The sequence below is a fragment of the Bombus vancouverensis genome, chromosome 9 (genome assembly GCF_051014615.1).
Source record: "Bombus vancouverensis nearcticus chromosome 9, iyBomVanc1_principal, whole genome shotgun sequence".
Lineage (NCBI taxonomy): Eukaryota > Metazoa > Arthropoda > Insecta > Hymenoptera > Apidae > Bombus > Bombus vancouverensis.
In genome coordinates, this window is record NC_134919.1 from 9,534,824 (window position 1) to 9,557,735 (window position 22,912).

The 22,912-nt window shown below is 31.4% G+C and overlaps 1 protein-coding gene and 1 long non-coding RNA gene across 3 annotated transcripts in view; one reads left to right on the plus strand and one right to left on the minus strand.

Annotated features, from left to right (window-relative positions):
• Window positions 1-949: 949 nt before the first annotated feature.
• LOC143303165 (uncharacterized) lies at window positions 950-7,620 on the plus strand. Its single transcript, XR_013059192.1, has 3 exons — window positions 950-987; window positions 3,635-3,794; window positions 7,494-7,620. It is a non-coding gene; the product is annotated as an uncharacterized LOC143303165 (long non-coding RNA).
• Window positions 7,524-22,912, minus strand: part of LOC117163531 (lachesin) — a 158,745-nt gene continuing 143,356 nt past the window's right edge. For both annotated transcript variants that reach the window (XM_033345878.2, XM_033345877.2), the window contains exon 8: window positions 7,524-7,777. In XM_033345878.2, the coding sequence (XP_033201769.1) occupies window positions 7,524-7,777 (254 nt within the window). The remainder of the gene's footprint in view (window positions 7,778-22,912) is intronic.

Here is a 22,912-nt window from a genome sequence, read left to right on the forward strand (position 1 = left end):
CAGTTACTCATATTTAGCTTTATCATGTTCTACGATATGTTCTATTCTGAATATAATTCCTATGTTCACCATAGTCGGTATTTCAGAATTTACGACACGAGGTCTCATAAGATATTAGATATAGTTCTTATCTTATCTGTGATAGTAACAGTATTGACACAGGACATGATAAACGTGATATTAAATGAAACTTAGTACCTCACGGTCTGAAATACTAAGTTCGAGACAAATCAGAGTGTTTCTTACGCTCTCTAGAATTTACAACGTCGTGTTGATTGTAATTAGTCCGTATCAACGTGTTCCGTTTATTTAAACAAAAATTTAGTTAGCTCGATTAAATAAGCTTCTGGTAATTAAATTCACTTATTTGAACTTAAACTACTATTACAAGAAACGAGAAATCGTAATTACTAAGAAGAATCAGTGTGATCTTATATGAACTTATATGAATTTGTATTGCGTCACGTTCAAATAAAAGAGATCTTATCGTATATTAAATATAAATCACAGATATTCAATAATTATCAGTTATTAAATAAAATAACGTAAGTAATTAAATTATTAATTGAAATAAAACAGTACTTTAATACAATTTTATACTAGAAAGTAAATCAGAGTTGTGTGTGTGAAAATATATTAATGTATTTAATTAAATATATAAATATAATTAATTGTTGAACCACGGTATATGCTTAGAATTAACTTGTAAAAACATTTAATCTAATTTGAATTTAATTTGTAAAAACAATAAAAAATTATAATAATGATTATTGTAATAAATTGTTTATGGCGCCCATTTGTAATAAAAATTAAAAAATTCTTTAATTTGATTGTGTTATAATGTAAAATTATTCTCCATAGCATCGGTAAAGATTGTTACGATTCGAAGATCGTAACCTTATGAAGAGTGACATTGAATATATAGGGAACACACAAGGCGCGCACGGACTTAGTTGTGCGTGAACTCTCATACAATGAAGATCAAAGGTAAGAGTTTACTTGCTTGGTAACAGTTTATTTATTAATATTTAACAATTAAATTATTGATCCATAACATTTGCGCTACCAATTTATAACTCTTAAGTCATCGATTCATAACAATTAAACTATTAATTCAGAACATTCAAGTCATTAATTTATAACGCTTAAACTAATAATTTATAACAATTAAATCATCAATTTATAACATCTAAACTATTGATTTATAACATTTAAGTCATTAATTTATAACAATGAAGCGATTAATTTGTGTCAATTAAACTATTAATATATAATAATTGGGCCACTAATTTATAAGAATTAAATTATTAATTTATAACATTTAAACTCTTAATTTATGACATTTAAGCTATTGATTTATAACAATTAAACCATTAATTTATAACAATTAGCCGTTAATTTAAAACATTTAAGTTATTAGTTTATAATAGTTGAGCTATTAATTTATAGCATTTGAAAGTGATTGTGTTATAATGGAAAAATCGGTTTTTATGACATCAGCAATAACAAGAACTGTTAACTTTTGTTTGATCTTGTTGAGGATACATCACCTTGCATAATATACGCAGCATCGAACTCGCGTGCGAGGTAATATAAACTGGAAATATCATACAGTTCGGATCGAAAAAAGATATACCGTTAAATACAAAACATTTATGCTATTAATTTAAAGCAATTTTATTGTTAATTTATAACAACATACCATTAATTTAAAACAGCTGTATCATTGATTTCGAACAGTTACACCAGTAATATATAACAATTAAAATAATGATATTCTTAATTAAGAAAATATACTACTAATTAAAAATTATTATGTTCTTTATTTGTAACAAATGTCATCAAAAGCAATTGCGCCATCTGTTTCTGATAATGAAATTAATGATTTATTCCTTTTTATATAATTTTACAATAAATCTAAAATGTAATCATATCAAGGCCAACAAGATCTCCTCATCCAATCATCCTTGCCTACGGTTGGTAAGTAGTATGATTTAGTTTCTTTGATGGTAAATTCAATGTTCGAATATGATTATTTCAGTTCACATATTAGCTTTCCTCCTCCAATAAATAAATGCAAACTTTTAATGTATCTTTATTCTAAGATATTTGACAAATATCTCTAGCCTCGTATAAATCTAACAGACTCATTTCACAATTTTATTTTTGTCTTCCTGAATTTTAAATTATTGTCACAACTTATATAGTATTCTCCACTATTTCTCATCATAGATAAAATTCTCATCATAGATAAAATTATTTAAAAATCAAGTATGACACTGTTAAGTATCCTTAGCAATTTCCGATCTGCTGTACCTTATTCTCCCACGGGAATTCCCTTGAGGGAATAGGATACAGAATACAAATTGGATAGTAGTTTATGATTAATAATAAGATATAGTATTGCAAATGAAGAATACACATTTTCCAAATAGATAATACGCACACTATATTTTGATAATAATTTTCACTCTCTGGCGCACACGGGTAGAATACTACGAGTCGTCTAAATACATTCAGATTCTAATTAATTAATTAATTTCAATACTCACTTCTTCTTTATCTTCTTCTCTACATCTTTATCATTAAATAGTTTTATATCTTTTGTTTGAGATAACATAAAGAATTGTAAAATTAAATTAAATTACAACCATGTTTAAGGATGTATCCAATTCTTTCACCATAATTATGCACTGACTTAAAACAAACAATTATATATCTGCAACTAATTATTTTCCTAAATAAATGACTAAATAGTTAGAATAATTGAATAATGCCATTTATTTTTGGTATGGTATATTTTAAGATTCATTCGAGTCCTACGAAAATAAAAATTCCTCTTTAATCTTTGTATTTGTTCAAAACTTTGAGGAAACATTACGTGAAAGTACAGAACTCAGTATCATAATAATATTACTATTTGATACTATATTTCTCTGTGACACAGAAAAGTTATCAACTTACATGCAATTATGAAAATAATTTACTACGAAATTTATCCTCAAAATATAAGACACCTTTCCTTATTATAGTCTCCCATTTGCAATACCAACAAACAACGAAACTAAATATTTTAACATTTTTCCAACGATAAAATTCGAAAATTTCGTACACCATTTATAGATTTAAAAACGTTGCAAAAATACGCTTCAAAGCGTTCGAAAGATGATTCTTCGTATTTATCGTACAAATAACTCAAAACTAACATAAACCGTGAGATATACATAATTCAAAGACATGGATTGTACGATTGTCTAACATTTATTGCCCAAGTACACGATAGAATACATTTTATTTACACGGGATGGGGAGGATGGAGAGGAAAAGTGGCAATGTGATCACAAATGCAAAAACTAACACGACATCGTCTTACAGCTTAACATATTTACATGTCCCTGAGGCTTAGTCTACACGTTATCGTACACACGCTATTATTTTACAATATACCACGTATAATTCTATGCGTTGAAAGCAACGATCCATATCGCGTACAGATCACGTTAGCTCTCACACATTCTATTATATATTACATACAACGAGAAATCGTTGAAAGCTGGGCTAGAAAGAACGATGTGATAATGCACAGTTTCGTCGTTTCTTTCATTATCCTTGATTTATTACTTTTTTGTTTAAGGCCGAAAGATGATCGCCAAACACGCGTTCAAAAAGCAACGTCAACGTTAAGAGTATGTGTACAGGCGGATTATGAGGTCAATTCGCTCTACTTGCACTGATTTACCATCATTCGAACGTCGACTCGAGGAATGGAAGGAATGCACGATGCACTGGTCGAGGTACGTTGAAATATTACTCGGATTATCAATGTGTATTGCTTTACCGAGCAAAGATCAAGTTACTTGAATTTAAAATGTAACAGGGAAAAACAAAAAATTTTGTAAGATATTTTCTAATGTGGATTGGCTTTTACATTCATGAAAAATTGAAATCTTAACAATATATATAAAATATCTAAAATAAAGTTATATTATTTATACTCTGAGACAAATTTCTGTTTGTTATTTTTTTTTTCAATGTTGTTCATAAAAATATGAATTTGTATAAAGCAATCTGTAGTCAAACAATCACAAGTGCCACTTCTCCGATTCCAAAATCCAAGATAAATCTGGATTTTAACCTTTTTGTAACAATTCCCTCTGAACTGAGAAGATTTCTTTCCTATACACATATATTACGAGTAGTTTCTGATAATACAAAAAATATGCACATGAACATTTAAAAACTTCGTATAATTAATTACGATATGTAATTTTAGTATAAATAGGAGAAATGAAAATGGGTATACAGATACAATTTTTCTTGAAATATCTCCAGGTTGATAGAAGGGAATGAGTTAATAAAAAGCTCTGACGATTTGATGTAACAATAACATATACATATATTTATGTGTTTTTGTTTCTATTGTTTCTTAAATTAAATTTTCTTAATTTAAGCTTTTTCTAGTAAATATTTTCAGAAATAATCTATTGTTAATTAAAAATTTATACTTTTATAGACAAAATTTAATTGACATAATTTTTGTCTGTTTTGAATTTTTTTTGTAATTCCTAAATCACAATTCATAACATTCTAATTTTACAATATAATAAAATAGCAACTCTGGTTATGATTGAGATTTCTGTCGTCATAAATAATTAGATCAATTAAAGGAAGAATAATCGTGTACCAGCCTTCTTTTAGTTTATATGCTCGAACATATGCATTGGAAACTCCATTTTTGCTCGGGTAAGCAGTACGTGCCTATGGTACATTAATCGATATTGTATCAGTATCGTACTATTTTGGATAATCGTATCGTTAACTATTGGGTACAGTACTTGTGAACGCATTCATGGAACGATGAAGCTGTTGGAAGGGAGTGAGGTCACAGTTTCTCTCATAAACTCATTTGCATTTGTACCCATTACGAAAATGTAAGTGTAGGAATGTAGAGAACAAACAGTGTTTCTGAACTAGCTGGTCGAGTTTTGGAATTGTGTTTGTTGCTTATCTTTGAAGTGGACAAACTTATCGCATGTATGTAACCATAGAAAGCCTTCGCTACCTGGAACGATTAATTTTAGAGCACGATAAAACTATGCTTTTATGGTTATTGCATAATACTTATTCTTGCAAAATTATGTTAGAAATTACTCAAAAATTGTACTAAATATTTGAAAAATCTTTAATTCTTCGCGTGAAGGAAACATAAATAATTATAATTTCAATAGATACTGATTGTAAATATTTATAATAGCTGAAAACAATATTGATTATTACTGAATTATTAAAATTTATACCGCAAGTTTTAAATAAAATGCGAAATATTGAATCTTATTAATGTAAGTGGAATAAACCTTCCTAAATCAGCCATCTACTTCAGAACCACTTTATCATCATCACTCTGTTGCATGAATAAAATTTGATGTTTGAACTATGTCTGCTCTGATAACTAACAACTTATACCATGACACATGATATACATTTCTTTTTGAACATTAATAACATCTTTATAAAAATTTCAACAATGTTGTGTTCAATACTTTTATGTTGTTTATGATGGAATCAGAATCAGTCAAACAGTATGCAGTACTTGAAATAAGTCTCTAACATAATTTAAAGCAATATAATTAAATAATTATAGTATTTATTCTTCGAGTTCTCCGTATGTACATACTAATTTAAAATGAAATTTTATAAAAGAAATCAAGCTTTATAAGGAAAGAAGGAATTAAATAAATAAATTATTTAAATAATCTTAAATATTTTACATTCTTAAATATTTTGTTTTGCTTAAAAATATGGCATGAACGACACTAATGCGATACTATAATGCGACCAGAATATGGTTTTACGAATTTAGGAATGAATTTTACACTGTTGCGTGTTACAAATAATAGGCTTCGTTTATAATATAATCGAAAAAATTATTGTCGTAAAGCAAAGGCATGTCGCTACGTCACGAAACTGATATTTACATATACATATGTAGGTTAGGTACAAGCGTTACATATTCGCGAGAAACTACTCGCTTCGTGTCGGCGTTTTTTACAATGGAAACTTACAAAACGTTCGAAATATAAATTACATAAATACTTCGATCTTAAAATTAATAAATGCTATAATAAGGGTACGAACAACTTTATAAACAATTTTACATGTATAAAAATCTATCAAAAGTAAATACAGGCGAAGACTTCATAAAAGCTTTTCTCCTTAAGATTTTGTATCACATAATATTTTTAAGCATTATTATAAATTATAATAGAACGTAGGAAAATATAATATGTTGAGTCCAATCGATTTAGGTATTTCAGAACAAATAACAGTATACGTAAATTAGAAATTTTGAAGATATCCTCTCGAAGTTTTTGAACCAAGAATCGAATCTGTACGAAAACTTTGTCTTCAACACTTTCTTTTATTCTAACAAAATTAACTGTTAACAACGTTTCATCGATACATGTTTATTCAACCGAAATAAAATGTATACTCAGACTGTTACTAAATTCTGATAGAACATGGAGGAAGAAACAGAGCAAGCTCCGTTGTTTTAAACAAACGCGCAGTTTTGTTGAGTAATTTGTCCGCCGGTAATACTATTCTTAATCCTTTAGCTGTGGCTGAACTGAAATCCAATATAAAATCGAGAACGACATACTCGCAAGTCAATAGACGGTTTTCCGCGAATAACATATTTTCATGACATTACTATTTTAATTATTGGCGGCAAAATAATAATGGCAAAATGTTTGGATGTAATATGATTTTTTAAATTATCCAATTATCTTTGATACTGATGATAAACATAGAAAACAGCTTCTGTTATTCTGTAGGTTAACATGGTTTATTAACATGATGGATAATTGACTGTTTAAATACTTCTCTGAACACTGCGGAATATACAGGTGCACTACTTCTACGCATATTTTCAGATTCGCTCAAAATTTTACCAATATAATCATGACAGTCGTGTCTCATTGCAGTGGAATTTGAAAATTCAAAATGTTTATAATATCGGCATAAAGGTTTTCTACAGTAAGCGCCCAAATACTTTTCTGAATCAGCGTAGATTATAAAAAAAAGAAAATATAAAAAGTTTTACCACCTTGAAAAATACGTGTATATATCTAGTACATCCAAACTTTTCGTCGATATTATACGTCTGCAATAAATCTGCAGCCGTTTCCTCATAGCGTATACGTGTTTCTCCCGCAGCTAAAGGATTAACGAAAGAATAAAATCTTCTCGAAAAAAAACGTGAACTGTCCCAAGCGCCCACTATGTTCTGAAAAGTCTTGATGTTAGAATACGCTTTTTCCAAAACGTTCCCATTCAAATCTGTGAGAATTCACTTAGACAAAAAGTCCAAGAAACATTTAACTGGCTGGTCCTCGATGCACTTCGTACAATTACAATCTCAATCTGGTTGGTAGCTAGTATATTGTAAGTGACTAGCGTGACCCTGAAGACTCATCCGGACGCGAATTAATCAGTTTCAGGTGTAATAACGATCACAGAATGGTCTACGTCGACAAACCACCGGCTAAGATGACAGTAATCGCGGCGATGCCAAGATTCGCAAATAAATGGCAGTGAAAGTGCGACGAGGCAGTGGCCGATTGAAAATCAACCTGTTCATCATCGTTCTCGACGCCTTTCAGCATTGGCTCGTCCTTCATGCCTGTCGTGTTCCTTTCGTGACTGTGATCCATCTTCCAACTCTTCTTCGAATCTCGCCTGGTGTTCGGTCTACGCATCGTCGGCGATCTATCGATCCCTGGAAAAATATGAATTTACCGTGTTAAGAGCACGTTCTTGGCTATGACTCGGAATTTACGGCGTGCTTGCAGCCGTACTCCGATCAAATGGTCGCAACTCTCGAAGAAATATCACTCGCCTTGTTCGAATCGAGTCGAGAGATCTTGTTTCGCGATTGGGAAACGATTTGTACTCGGAACCTATGATGAAGGGTTTTGGCTACGCTTTTACGTCGAATCGCGAATTCAAATGTGCTATGCTTTATGGTATAGTGGGTACTGATGTTGTAGGAATCTGATTTTAATGTATTATTCGTGCATTCAAGAATATATGGATTCCATTTAGAAAGACGATATTGATCGCCGTATATTTTTTGTGTCCACATCATTCATCCATAACATCGTATTATGGTGCCCTGGATACCATTCAATTTTTAAATGAAACGTTGTCGTATATAGTAAGCGATTTATAAGTTAATTGCAATAATGTTTTAACATTGTACACCTTGTATATGTGATAACTCTATTTTATTTTATTGAAATTCTTCAATGTATTTCAATACGAGATTTCGCACGGTATAGGTAATGCGATTATATTGTATTTCATTGATGTATCCATTGAGGTTGCGTGATCGAGCAAATGAATTTTAATAATTGTTTCGGATTAATTTAATAGTAAATCATTATTAACTGCTAAAAGAAAACACTGTTGCAAGTCGTTTTTCTTGAAATAACTGCAGATAATCTAAATGGAAAATTTGTCTTCATAAAATCCAAACATGAAAATCGAACAATATAAATACCTGGTAATTACATGTGTAATATTTATCCATTAATGTTCATTGACAATTGAATTTAATTAGAATCAGAATTTAATTAGAATTAGAATTAATTAGAATTTAATAAAGCGATATCAAATACCGAAAATTCAAATTTTACGTTAATTTTCAATGTGAAAGGTAGAAATCAAAAACCCCATTATGGATCTCGTAGCCAATGTTGCAAATGTAGATCTATGGACTGTCATACCCCTATCAGTTTCTCATAAATTCCCCATTATGTACGATACTGTGTTACTTGATCAGTGTTAAGTTAGTGTGCCATTAGTTTAACGCAGCTCTGACGAAGGTACATCTATGGATTCAGTTCTATACATCTAACTTCATACTTAGAGCATATTGTTCGAAACCTTTAAGGATTAGAATGTGCAGCTTTGCGCTTCAGCAACTACAAGTTTTTGCGTTTTGAAGTTTATATTGTTATGGGAGCAAGTGAATTGTTAACAGTTATATCACGTACTTAAAGTTACTATTTTAAATTGATTGAATATACAAATGTTACTAAAATAAACAGTCAAGGCAATGGCCAGATCAATTGCAAATAGTAATTTTGTACATTCACTTTATTTTTGTCATATTTTTCTAATTATTTATATGTATATTTATATATTTTTTATATTTTAAGATAATTCCAATAATGAAAAAATTAATTGCTTTACCTATAGATATATAGAAATAGAGCTTCCACGTACAAAATATTTTTTTAAATTATTTCATTTCATAGATTCTGATATCGGAAATAATAAGATATTATACAACTTAATCAGCAGCGTAGTTAGAATAAGATTTGCATGTATTAAATAAAAGACAAAATGAAATTTAAATAAAATCTAATTCTGAAGAGAAATCAGCATTCGCAAAGACCTGCTTTCATGACAAATATTTGTCCGTGGAACGAAATGCAACGGAATTTCACGATCTTCGAAGTCCAATTTACCGGGTTGATGAATAAAATAAAATTTCTTTACCGAAGGACTAAAACGTAACCTACTTGCTAGGAAGTTCAGGAGCAAATTGTTCGTAGGATGAGAAGTTGTAACACATTTAATTGAATATTGATTCTGTTTCTATTGTTTTAACGGAAAACGAGAATCGCTTAATTACTGTATTAACCGTATTTATCGTATTAACAATATGTTAAAAATATATTTTGCTCGTCTGAAATATTCATTATAGGTGCTTTATATTTTAGAAAATAGGCAATGTTACGGCATAGGATTATTATTAATAACGAATTGCAATACGAACTAAATAATAGAAAATTAGAATACAGTGACTTATTGAGAAATTAGACGAATTAATTTACTAGATGATGTGCAGAAACAATTTTGAATAACTTGCAAGTAGTCAGAATCGCGAAGAAAATATATAATAATAGTCAATTTTACAATTCTTTTATCTGGGCCTGTAATGAAAATTTGAAAAATATATTTTGTACATCTATGTCAGTTGTATACATACTGAAAGCTTCATTGAAATTGGTTTATGCAGGAAAGAATCTTTAGATTTATTACAATTATAGGCTCAAATTTGTGAAAAATGGCGATTTCCACCATTTTCAATCGTTTGTACCTTAAAGCAACGTTAAACGATTTCGATGACATTTTCAGTATGTAGGTATGTAACTGACATAAATCTAAAAAATGTATTTTTTAAATGTTCAGTACAGGTTCAACTAAAAAAATTGTAAACTTGACCTATACCATTTTCTTGCCGATTCTGACCAATTTTTTCAAAATTTTTTTAACCGTTATCTAGTAAACTAACCCACCTAACTTTACAAGAAAACTTAAATCGTTCGTTCCAATTTATGAAAGTTACTCTGCTGTAAAAGGTGTTCAAATACTTTCGTGAGTTACTGTATATCGAAATAAAAATTACTGGTTTCACAATGATATACAAAAAAAAAGTATAAAAAATTGTTATTGAAATACACATAGGGATGAATTATTAAAGCCTTTGGTTTCGAATACATCGTTTCATCTACCGGGTAAAAGTACATTGTTAGGATGCGACAAAGACCACTAGGAAATACTTCGGACGCATTTCATATCATACAGGTCGGCAAAGGAAGAATGTTTCACATCAATGTAGTATCGTAATCCTATTACACCACCACAGTATATCGATAAGCGCTTTTGATTGTGCCAGTCTACGGTAATCTTCCATCATATCTACTGATTTGATAAGCTCGTTTGAAATCCGTTTCATCGGTGTGATTGTTACGTATACTGAAGTAATAGCATTAAATAGTATCTTTAGTACTCACGTTATGTCAACGCACAGAACAGGATACTGAGAGCTAATCTCAAATCAATATTCTTTCCCACACCTTCTACAATTTTATTTTGCTTTCTGCATCTATGAGATGTTTAGTTTAATCACGTAGCATAAATGTTTATCTTAAATGGAAACACTTAAAACAATTTTTAGGAGCTTATTAATAAAATATAAAATTTGATTGAACAGTTAGATCAATACGTCAGTATCATTGTTATACGTTAAAAAATAATTTGACATTATAACTGTATACATTATAATGACATTATAATACGTATATAACTCATCACAGAATTACCAACAAATTATCAACATAAACTCATTCTACTTTTCCATTTATTTATATCTATTATCCCATTATCCTATTATAACTAAGCAAACACTTCTTGAATAAATAATAAAACACGTATGTATACGACTCAACTGAACATTACCGTTAATCACTGTTTGCTCAAATAATTCAATGAAAAAGTACATGACTCAACTTAGGATACCAATAAACGTTATACCGAAACGCAAACGATGTCCAAATCGAAACCGAAGTGCTCACCTATAACGCCAAGATCTAGCACAGTATACATAGTACATGTAGCAACAACTTAACGCCATAAACCGAAAGCACGATCTAAGCGAGGTTAAATCACTGGTGTCCGAGAATCCATTCACTTAATCAATAAACCAATCTACAGCTCGATGTCCATCGAGCGGGACAGCGCATCGTGCGTGTAACGGATAGTCGCTGCGCGATGGCAACGCGCGTTATCGCCGATCTGTCCATTAATAAAGATGAACGTGCGGAATCTCATCAGCGCCACGAAGTCTGGCCCGGAGGATTTAATGCTCGTCAAATTGTGCGCCGTGGAAAGCCGCTTTACGTGAAATCGCGCGCGCGTGACCACGTGCCACCAGTGAAAGCGCCAGCAGCTTTTCACAGATATCGAGCAATAACCCGGGAAAAATAATCGACGAACTGTGCACAAGAACCACGTATTGGAACGTCGCGTGCCGTAAAAGCCAGAGTGCACTTGTCAGTTGCACGCTTCATCGAAAACGTCCACCGTGGCCCCAGCGACGATATTAATTTTCTCCGTGCGCGGATCCTCCACAAGCGTGGCCCCGCGTTATTCGAAAATACACTTCTTCCAATTATTCCTTTAAACGGAGCTGGAAAGCGATAGCCCGGTTTCACTGTCATCTCTGTGGTTAAAGCTGCCGAAAAAGTCGATGCGTTCGACTGTTAAATAACCGACCGCGGGTCAGACGACGAAATTTCTTTCATCGGACAGTTGCAGCGTGAGGTAGGTTTGACAGTTTTGAGTATGTGGTGTGGTTACAGACTCGGATGCGAGAATGGTTGTATTGGAAATCAGTGGGATAGTGGCTTAATGATTGACGGTGCATTGAATTTTCTTCTTTTTTTTTTTTTTATATGGAGTGCTCCGTTTGGTTTAGATTAATATTGGCGGAGTATTTTCATACTTCAGTAATATCGATGTGGATTATCTTCAAATGTATGGCTTTAATCGCTTTACCGATGTCATACAAATAAGAACGAGAATTAACTTTTATCGTTGAATCGTTTTATACTGATATATTAAATAAAAATGTACCACAAATGATATAAACATTAATTATACTAGGCACGTAATTTTTAATAATTACCAACTTTATAAAATAAGAAACAGGGAGAGATAAGGCTTTACATTTTATGAAAGAATTATTGAAATGGTTTCCCTACTTACAGTATAAGTATCTGTGTCTGACTACTGTGATGCATAAATTTACTGCCTCTAGTACGTTACGTTTTTCTAAGACTCTAAATGTGTTTGTCTTTAATTTGACTAATATTTTATACTATTATCGAGATCTTTAATATTTCTGGCATGGTCCACAGCTTTAACATGACCTATAGATAGAAATCAGAAAGTATAAAATCAGGAGATATTTCACTCGACCAACCCGTATCTTAGCTACATATGTATGTATAAGTTCATAGAAGAACTTGGTTCTTGAAAACTAAGCCTCGGATAGAAGCATTTTATACTAAACTTTTGATTTATGTTTGCGTATAGAATCGCCTTCTTTACGTTTGTATACTTCCAGCCACGGCCTATATATTTGTAACTACATATTTTCTGTTTCTTTGCTTTACGATACTTTTCACTCATTCTTTAATCCAAAAACTTTCGAGTCTATTTTATGATACATTTATTATAATATGCACCATGTTATAACCAGAAGTAGAAAAGGAATTGCCTTCTAATTGAGCGATTCTATTACTGTTAATGTCTTCGAGGTCCTACTTCGCGTTCATACAGGGGAGAATCAATGAATGCTTATTATATTCTCGAATCGATAAAAGAGTGACGCTGCTAGGAAAAGTAAATTTTTGTGAAAGTCGGTTTGAAGAAAATTATTAGTTACTCGACTATTTAATAATGTAGATATTCTTTTCTCTGTTACAATTTACAAGATATTAATCTTCAAGTTTCGAAATTTCTAAAAAAGAATTTAAGCGTTATTGTGGATACCAATCTTGTTAAATACTATAATTTTTATAAATGCCATATAACACTTTCATTATAGTAAATATTAGTATAGTAAATAAGTTAATTTTTTCAATATCTTTAAATTTACAATTTTTAAGATATTTTACTTTTCTATCGAATAGAAGACACGAACTGTATGTTTCTCGATCAGTCCACATAAATAGAGCTTTACTCCATAGTATAGCTGGATTGTTACGCTCCGCCACGTCCTAGGAATTTCGTCGATAGTGCGATAAGCCCTTTGCTTCTGGAGTCCTGCAACACCTTGGGGTTGTTGGGTCGGTTTACCACCTATTTTATCATAATCGATAGAATACAACAGATATTGGGAAATTTTCGAGCAGCTGTCCATCTTATCTGAAGGTATTTGTAACGAGACAATATCCCTGAAGAGTAACACAGCTGAAGAGTAAAACAGCTGAGACTCGAAATCCACATTTTCGTGCATGTCTGAGATTCTTTCACTAGGAAGAAATTACTTGATTGTCTGTAGTTTGTAGTTGCGAACTCTGACGAACAATTCAGAAATGGATAGAACAGCAATCTCATAATGTACACGGCAATATGAACGTCGAAATTACCGATATTACGTATTACATATCTCATATTACTTTATTTAAAAATGTTGAGGTTGAAGCTAAATCTTTTCTTTTTTAAAGGAGTCTTTTAGACATTTTACTCTACACATCAGTTTCTTAACAACTTTGTGAGAACGGCTTTTCTGTAATTAATCAAAAAGTTATTTTTGCTGCGGCTTACTATGAGGATTACGTTTTAAAACTTTGAAGATGAATACCTCTATTTCGGTAAGGCTAGACTTCCTAACAATTAAATCGTGTATAGTTAATATATTAAATAACGCATCGTCAAAATTTCTAAGAAATTGCAAGAAAGTCGGTCTACGCTACACATACCTTAATCGATAGAATAGAAACCAGGTGAATTGTTGGATATCTTCCTAACAATGTCTACCTAAAACTTTGGATGTAGAAATTTACACTTATCATTTACACTATAATCTCAAATATCTGATTATTCCTCATATCACTATCATTAAAAATTTAGTTACTCGTATTAGCAACAAATTCTGTTAATATGTCTTAACTCTTTCGACTCTACGAATATCTAAACACATTCGATAGAATCTGAAATCATTTTCATTGATTAAAAGTATGCAATTTAGTAAATTTACGATACCAAAATTTAGAATCATTAATGTTTCATAGAAGTTAAGAACTCTCCCGTTAAGAAAGCTCTTAGAATTCTTTTTTAGACCATTCTTTAATCAAAAATTTATCGAATTAAACACAATCACAATCTATATGTACCTGTAGCATTGATTTCGAATTAATAGCAAAATTAATATGAGATTCAGTATACCTCTAGAAAAAGTTTTCAGGTCATTAGTACAAATGAGTTAAATTGTAAAATTATATTAGCTTTTCCAATATGTTTTGTATGTAAATGGTATATAGATTATATGTAAATTATATGTAAATTATCATGTATCGTTGAGTTTGCAGTACTGTATTGAAATGTACGGTTGAATATCATGGCATTTAAATTTATTTCTATTTTTATTTACGAACAGAACTATCCTACAACTGCATCTTACACCGAAACCGGAGGTAGTCGACAAATAAAATTTTCTTCAGAAATGTTTGCGTAGTAGATTGTCAATTAGATTTTGCATTTTGTCGAGAAGATTCTCCGTTTTGGTGCACGAATCTTGAAGGAACTTATGATTCTTAGACAAGTAATTTATGACGTACTGCGCAGAGTCTGAGGAAATTATTTTCACCACTTCGTAGGATTGCTAAGGAAACACAAGCATAAAATATACCTTGCTTTCATGTACTTCGCTCTCTTTTGTGACATACAAGGATAAAAAGGAAACGATAACAGAGAAGTAGCGAAATCTAACGAATGAAAATTATACGAAGAAAATATTTCTACATCACTTAATGGCGTTCCGAACGCTGAATCGATTTGTAATTAGCTCGTTGTACGTTTCATAGTGATTCGAATTCCAAGTTAAATCTTAATGTGCATACGTGGCGTCTGCTGCAATCGGAGATTCGTCTAAGTAAATATTAAATCGTACGGTGTTCGATAATCAAACTTGCTCTTTGTTTATATAGGTTTGCGTTGTTGAATTTAATTTCAACGCTGTAATTGCATTTGTTTCGACGGCAATTGTGCAGTCACGTTTGTTCGTAATTATAAACCATATTGTGCATCCGAATTTGCTTGAATGCACATAAGGGCCATATAACATACACTGTAATATTATTCTTTATTGCGTCGCCAATGCAATAAACGTGAATTCTTGCGTGAAAAAATGGAAAGGGCCAAAATGTAATATTCATCGTAATATTTTACAATATATAATGTAAAATTATATATAACGTAAACGAGTAAAAATATTAACGATATTTTATTGAAACAACAGTAAAAGGTCTCCAATATAAAAATGTTCCTGTTTCAGATGATATTAAATATAATTAAAAAATTATGTAATTTCAGCAATGAGTCCGCGAAAACCTCAAACTCTATCAAGGTAATTTTTGAAGTTCGTTATGATTGTAAACTTTGAATTTTTTAATTTTCAATTTTCAAAATTCAATTAGCTAAAGAAACATGTATCTTTGTGGAAATAATTTTTTGAACTATATAAATTGCAATTTTTTTCCTTACGGGTTATTGGTATTTTAAAAACATGAGTTAATAATTGAAGATTAATTGATAACTTGAAGAATCAATTAATTTGTAGGTTTATTTTCGTTACAAGTTTATTATTTGGAAATTAATTCGATATTGACATTTGCTAACATTGTTATCGTACATACACGTGGTAGACGTAAAACAAGCCTACGAGGTTATATTATAGTGTAGTCTAATGATAACGTTGGAACTTCAATGCAATTCGATTCTAAAATTGTTTGACTGTAGTACTTCTATACCCTAGTTCCAATTAACAAAGTAGAACTAGTGGTTTGCCTAAGGAGTCAGGTATTCAAAAGACTAACAGAAAATCGAAACATGATTTTTTCTTATTTCAGATCGATGTTTGTAGAATTTTTAACTACTACCGGTTAGAAATACAAAGCAACACAGTTATTTAATAAAATCAAAATCGTGTAATATTAGCTGTTAAAAATTTACATTAAATGTCATGAATTTTGATAATAACATTAATAACGTTTTCGTTCAAAATTACTTTGATAAAATCACGATAAATTTTTATAGAAATTGCAAATGTCTTGAAACTAAACAAATCAGCTACAATTAATTTCTGTTTTTACCCGAGTACATGATTAGTATTGAATCTTTCAAAAAACACATTACATGCTTCCATAAGTTTATTTGTCGCGGGGAAATAACATGAAAAATCATGAATTTAAAAGTAGATTTTCTAAAATAATCTTTGTAACACCATCGCTTCTCTTTTACATTTTAATTTATAGAATAATGTGGCTTTTGAGTGGTTTATCTATATATTTATCTATATGTATACTTGTGATATTTTATGTACTTCAGTTCAATGGATTATCGATAAAATAATTTTGGAAAACTCGAAAATTATAGTAATATTTCATCAAAAGTTGCCACTAAAATCCGTAATGTGCTAAGGCATCCTGCCATAACTAAATATATCTCGTTGAAACACGAATTAAACTCAAACTTAACTTATAATTCATGGTTTAATCTAGGCTCACCCTGCCAATATCTTATCTGACAAGTCAGATTAAACCCAGATCTGTACAATCTATCTAATTCTAATCTAACATTCCCAACATATCTGACACACGCAGAATGCTTTATGCCCATATATGTATACATCTACCTACCTAATCCAATAATTACGCTATTAATCATCCCTCCCGAATCTATTTCTATTTCATTCCAAAAAGATCCTTATAATCTTAAACAATATCATTTGAATATTCTTTGTGGATACATAACAAATGTTAATAACAACCATTTAACCATTGTAGTTTCATATCAAATCAAACCTGATACTCTATTATATTCCTTCTTCTTCGATATACAACAGATGACATATATTTTCTACTTTGTAATTTAACCTAACAGTATTACGTCATTTGAATTATTCTCAACACAATTCTGTTCTTTCATATTTACACAATTCTTTAAATTCAAGGAAAATATGAAAGAAACATTGTTGATATATGTGATATCATGGTTGAATTTTCTGCTAAAATATTCCCCCAAGGATTAAAAACTTTCTTTTCGTCGAAGCAAAAGTAAGATTGCAATATAAAAATTCGGAAATTGCATGATAAAAAATATATTCACTCACATACGTAAATATATTTTGGAAACTAATAAACGTAAAAGATCTGCGCGAGTCATAATCCATTCAACTTTCATCAAGGGTTAATTGCTGTCAGAGCAAAACCAATCACAGCTCGAATCCATCTTGAAAACACATTCATCCCTTTAATTTCCTCTTACTTCTACCATTTTTCCATCACCCTTCTTACCATTGTCTGGTAATTCGTTCTTCTCTCGCTCGAACGAGGTTTCCATCGAAATTAATCGACTTTAATGAAGCATATAACCTAGCCTGATCCGTTCTTCCCTGCTAATTATTGCCTTAACGTTATTAAGCACGAACGACACGGGGTTTAAGAAAAGAATCGAAGGAAGGGAACGAGCTCGAAGTGCGTTTCAATAGAGCGTGAATTATTGAATTCACATGGTAGGGCCAATTACTCGAGAAAATGCTGGCGATGATTGCACGTTGTGTCGCCCATTTTATTTACAATTATCGATAATTAAGAACGTGCCAGAACCGAGTCGTTGCTCTTTCTCTCTCTCCTTCTCTTTCGATGCATCGTCATGGAATGGTGGTTTTCGTTAACTCCGTCCCCATTTCTCTTTCTCCGTTACATTCCGCGTGCTCGTTCTCCTCTCTTTCCCTTGGCTTTCTCGCCGGCCGATACTCTAATCGGGCGACCGATTAATTATCAGCCAGAACCGAGAACGAACCGTGAATAGATGCCTAGCCGTTTAATCGTATGCATACCATTCGGAAATCACGTTCCACAGTTGAAATTTTGTTCAAGGAACTGGAAATGCACGTACGATGTTCTTTTTTTTCAATGAAATTCTGTAAAGGGTGGCATAAATTAGGTGGAAAATGAAGGGTTGTGCTACGCAATCTTTAGAGAAATAAATCTCTCCATGGAGTTTCCTGCACTGGATAGAAACATTGCAAGCGTCATGCAGTTTTGTGTAATGTTTGGTTTATTCGTTTGTTTGCAAGAGAATAAAGCGCTGCGTAGACTTGCGTTTACTATTTTTTGGCTATAATTATGACATAAATTATTCACATATTTACTAAGAAAGACCAGTTAATTCGATCACTAAGGCTATTCAAGTTTTTGGGAATACTAATTTTTTTGTATTTTATATTTTTGAATTATTACTTATAATTATATTACCTTATTTTTATATTTGTATTTGCGTTCCATCTTTGTTGAAGATAAATTGTATCATATTTATTTTTGGCGGAACAATCGACATATTTCGAATTAGTCTTCATTAATTTCAATTTCAGTAGCAATTTCTGATTAAGTTATTATGTCTGATTAGTATTCTACACTTTTCAATAGCAAATAGTATAACAGCTATAGAAAATGTCTTAACTGTTTCAAAAGTACTGAACATATTCCTGACTTATTTCTTTTTACATAAGTCTTTATATGAGTCTCAATAATCTTTCCATATAAAAAAAAGATTATAATGGAACGTGATTTCCCTTGAAATCAATAACTGGAATCATTCGAGTGGTTTAGGCCGCGTGAACATGTCCAGTACAAGCACGTGACGTTTATGTAGGAAATTTTGACATGATATGATGCGACATGACGTGCTATACGACCCGTCATAATTTAAAGCTGTCTGAAATTCTCTGGCGCCGGTTTAGTCTTTCCTTTTTTCTTCCTGAATTACGGTACTAACATCATTAGCTAACGAGAAAGTACCTGCAAGACGATGTTTCTCTTTGGCCTCTAACTTCTCGAGTTCTTTGAGCCGAATGCAAACGTTTGCAGTAGTTTAAAAAAGGTGTATGATGCAATCTTCTTGTAAAGGATCGTAAAGGTTTGTAAAAGGGGTTAATTCTTCTTACGAATGGAAATAACTACAGAGAAATAATTCGAGTAAAATAAACGATCCTGGAACTGGTACGTATATGTTAACACGTGACATATAAAATTTTTCTATCCTTGTCTAACTTAACGCGAAAGATCGTAAAATTTACAAAGTTTCTTCTTTAATTATTTATTCTATTACTTCATTTACAAACTCGATACAAGTTTCGTATCAAATCAATTTATACTTGGAGCAGTTTATTTTCATTTAAAAACAGAACAAAGATTTGCGGAATAGGTTTCTGTCAATTTATAGAAATTGGTGAGATTTATTTGACCAAGTAGCAAGTTCTATCGTAAATATACATTTTCTTGTTTCTATTTTTCGATAGATAACATTTACGATTTTGTTATTGCGTTCAGTTTCAATATTAAAAATTTCTTCGTGGATAATTAAACCTCGCTTAGTTCAAATGACTTTCGTTTGTTTTTGGCCATAACCAAAACGGAAACTCCCTTGTGACGTCTAGTTTCAAGTATAACATTCGTATAGTATGACACGGACATAATCTCGTGAACCAACCTCAGCGTTTAATTTACTGTACACGACATATCTCGTGAGCTCTGGGTCACTGTGTTGAAATTGCGATTAAGAATCTAAGAAAGTAAAGCAATGCATAAAAGCGAATGTGTCTTTTCTTGAATTTATAAACCAGTGAATTCAATTAAATAAGAAGCGAAGTATAGTTATACTTCTAATTGTTTTTGAACGTAACTATCTGTTTTCATAACAGCGTGTGCCTGATATAAAATTTATACTGTCATAAATTTAATGCCATAAATCGGAATGAGATTTGAAATTAAAACAAAGACTAAACTTGACTACGTATATTATATTTCTTGGTCCTGATAATCCCACCATATTGTGTAAATGTAATTTGATGTTATAAAAGAGAGGTTTAACTTAAAGATTCATTAAATAACAGGTCAACATTGTTCTTCAGCAATTAACAAAATAAAAGAAAATATCGGAGCTCCTGAAATGAGGAAGTTGTTAGCAATGATGTATAAGCTGTTGGATAAGAGTTCCTTGAAAGCGACCATTACGATGTAGATTAATACTTCATACGTAAAGTGTTGTAGCAGTAATCTGGATATTTCTTTTATCGCCTCTCATATGTCATAACTGGACTGCGCAATTTTATGCATTTATGCGAAAATTAAAGATACAAAAATGCAAAACATGCATCTAAGATATGTGATATATGAAATATCCAAAGTAAAGTAATGGTTATAATTCTTAATAAGTAAATGTAGAATCCCTATTTAAATCCTATCTCTTTGATTGTATCCATAAGACTAATAAAACTAATTTGCCTAAAAATTCATAGCCAAGTCATAGCTATATCATTCTATTAAAATTGGCATTGAGAATGTAAGAAGATGATACTACATAGAAGCAATGTAAGATAAGAGACAGAAAGTGTGGAGAAAGATTAACATTTTAAATTATTAATACTCACGATTTATCATTTTGAGAGATTCAATGGCGAGAATAAACTGATTAGGATTCTCTGTTTCTTTGAACTTGAGGTGTTTCTAATTAGTACAGTATCATCAAATTTGCTCGAGTGAGATTACACACGGTTTAGATGCTTTCTCGAAGTAAATAAGGTTTACACAGCTCGCCTGACTGTGGACGCGTATGCTTGTATAATTAATCCGAATTTCACCGGCTAAATTACTTTCCGAACCGGGTGTAAGGAAGCATCGTGATAATTAACAAGTTACAAAACTAAAGCGAAGCTGGAAGAAAGTTCAGCCATTATTTGTAACACGTTACGTATTTAGCGTAATAAATTTTTCGCGTTTCAACCAACACGTAACGAAGAAGTTTCTTCGCGTAGTGAAACGAAAATCGTTAATAACATAGTGAAAGAAAAAGGAAAAGAGAAGAGCTAAATGGTGAGCAACACGGAACTCTTGTTTTATATTTCTTCTGATCGCTAGCTACCAGTTAATGGCATTCATACTTATACTTCGTTTTAGCTTAATAAACCACCGCTATATCTGGTTTCATGAGTAATAACTTGCATTTACTGGTTACTTGTGAAGAATCACTTGTCATTAGATCTAGTTTTTATGTTGAAAGGCAAATTTATAAAAATTTCCTCTAAACTTCCCATATCTGTCAAAATAATTACCATCCTTCTATTAAAATCTTTGTTTGAATAATAAAGTTAGGATGAACAAAGTTTTATAAAGTAACCAGTAAATAATTTATTAATTTGTTCTCCACTTCAATTAATCCGTAAAACTAATCTCCTAACTTTTCGGTAGAACCACTTAAGCTTAACCAAAGCACAAGTTATACGATCGTTACATTTAATCGTAGTAATAAAATTCGATGTACGAACCCCTCCTTGGGATTCCGATAAAATTAGCGTGCGCGATAGCCCCGATTTATGAAAATTTTTAAACGGCACTGGACACAGTAATTCCATATTACACGCGCTAATTGAATATCGCGAATTCTAACGACGACTCCCGGTGGTTCAATTATATTGTACTTCTGTTATTTTGCGGCAGCATTGAACCAGATGGCTGATACGCATACGTTATTTAAACAATTTTAAGCCGATTGACGCATCAATGTCGATTGCACACCACTTAAAACAAATGTATCCCTTTTAATCCTTTGGGGATAGATTTTTCTTTTAGCAACATATATATAAACGTAATAATATAATAATATAGACTATAATATATATAACATATATATCCTACTTATAATAGGATTAATTCTAATAAGTTTCAGTAATACCAAGGAAATTATAGCAATTGGTGGTGTGCAAAAGTTAGTAGACAAATAGATTTTTTACTTTATATTCCAAAAGTGATATCTAAGAGAATTTTAACCAGTATATGAGATGTGAGAGCATACCAAGTAAAAGAACACGGTACAAATAAATAGATACTATCATACAGTTATATAATATTATTTAAAATTCTTTCAAATACCGCTCTCGAAATATAAAGTAAGAGATCTAGCTAGTCGGAAATTTTTGCACACTTCTTGTTAAAGTCCATCTTTGACCTGAAACAGTGATCAAAGTGGAACTACATTTATTAAGATGAATTAATTGACTGCGATAGAGTGGCCCGTAAAGTCCTTGCTACTCGAAGTTCATCGACAAAATTCAAGTGGGATTAGTCTCTCTTTCTCCCTCTGTCCTTTTCCCTTGATTTTCCTCATCAACTCTCGCACCCTCGATTCGATATTATCGAGTAGTTACAGAGCCATGTAATTAACGGAAGTTACGATAACGAAAGGATTTCGAGAACTGATAAGCAGAAAAGTTGCA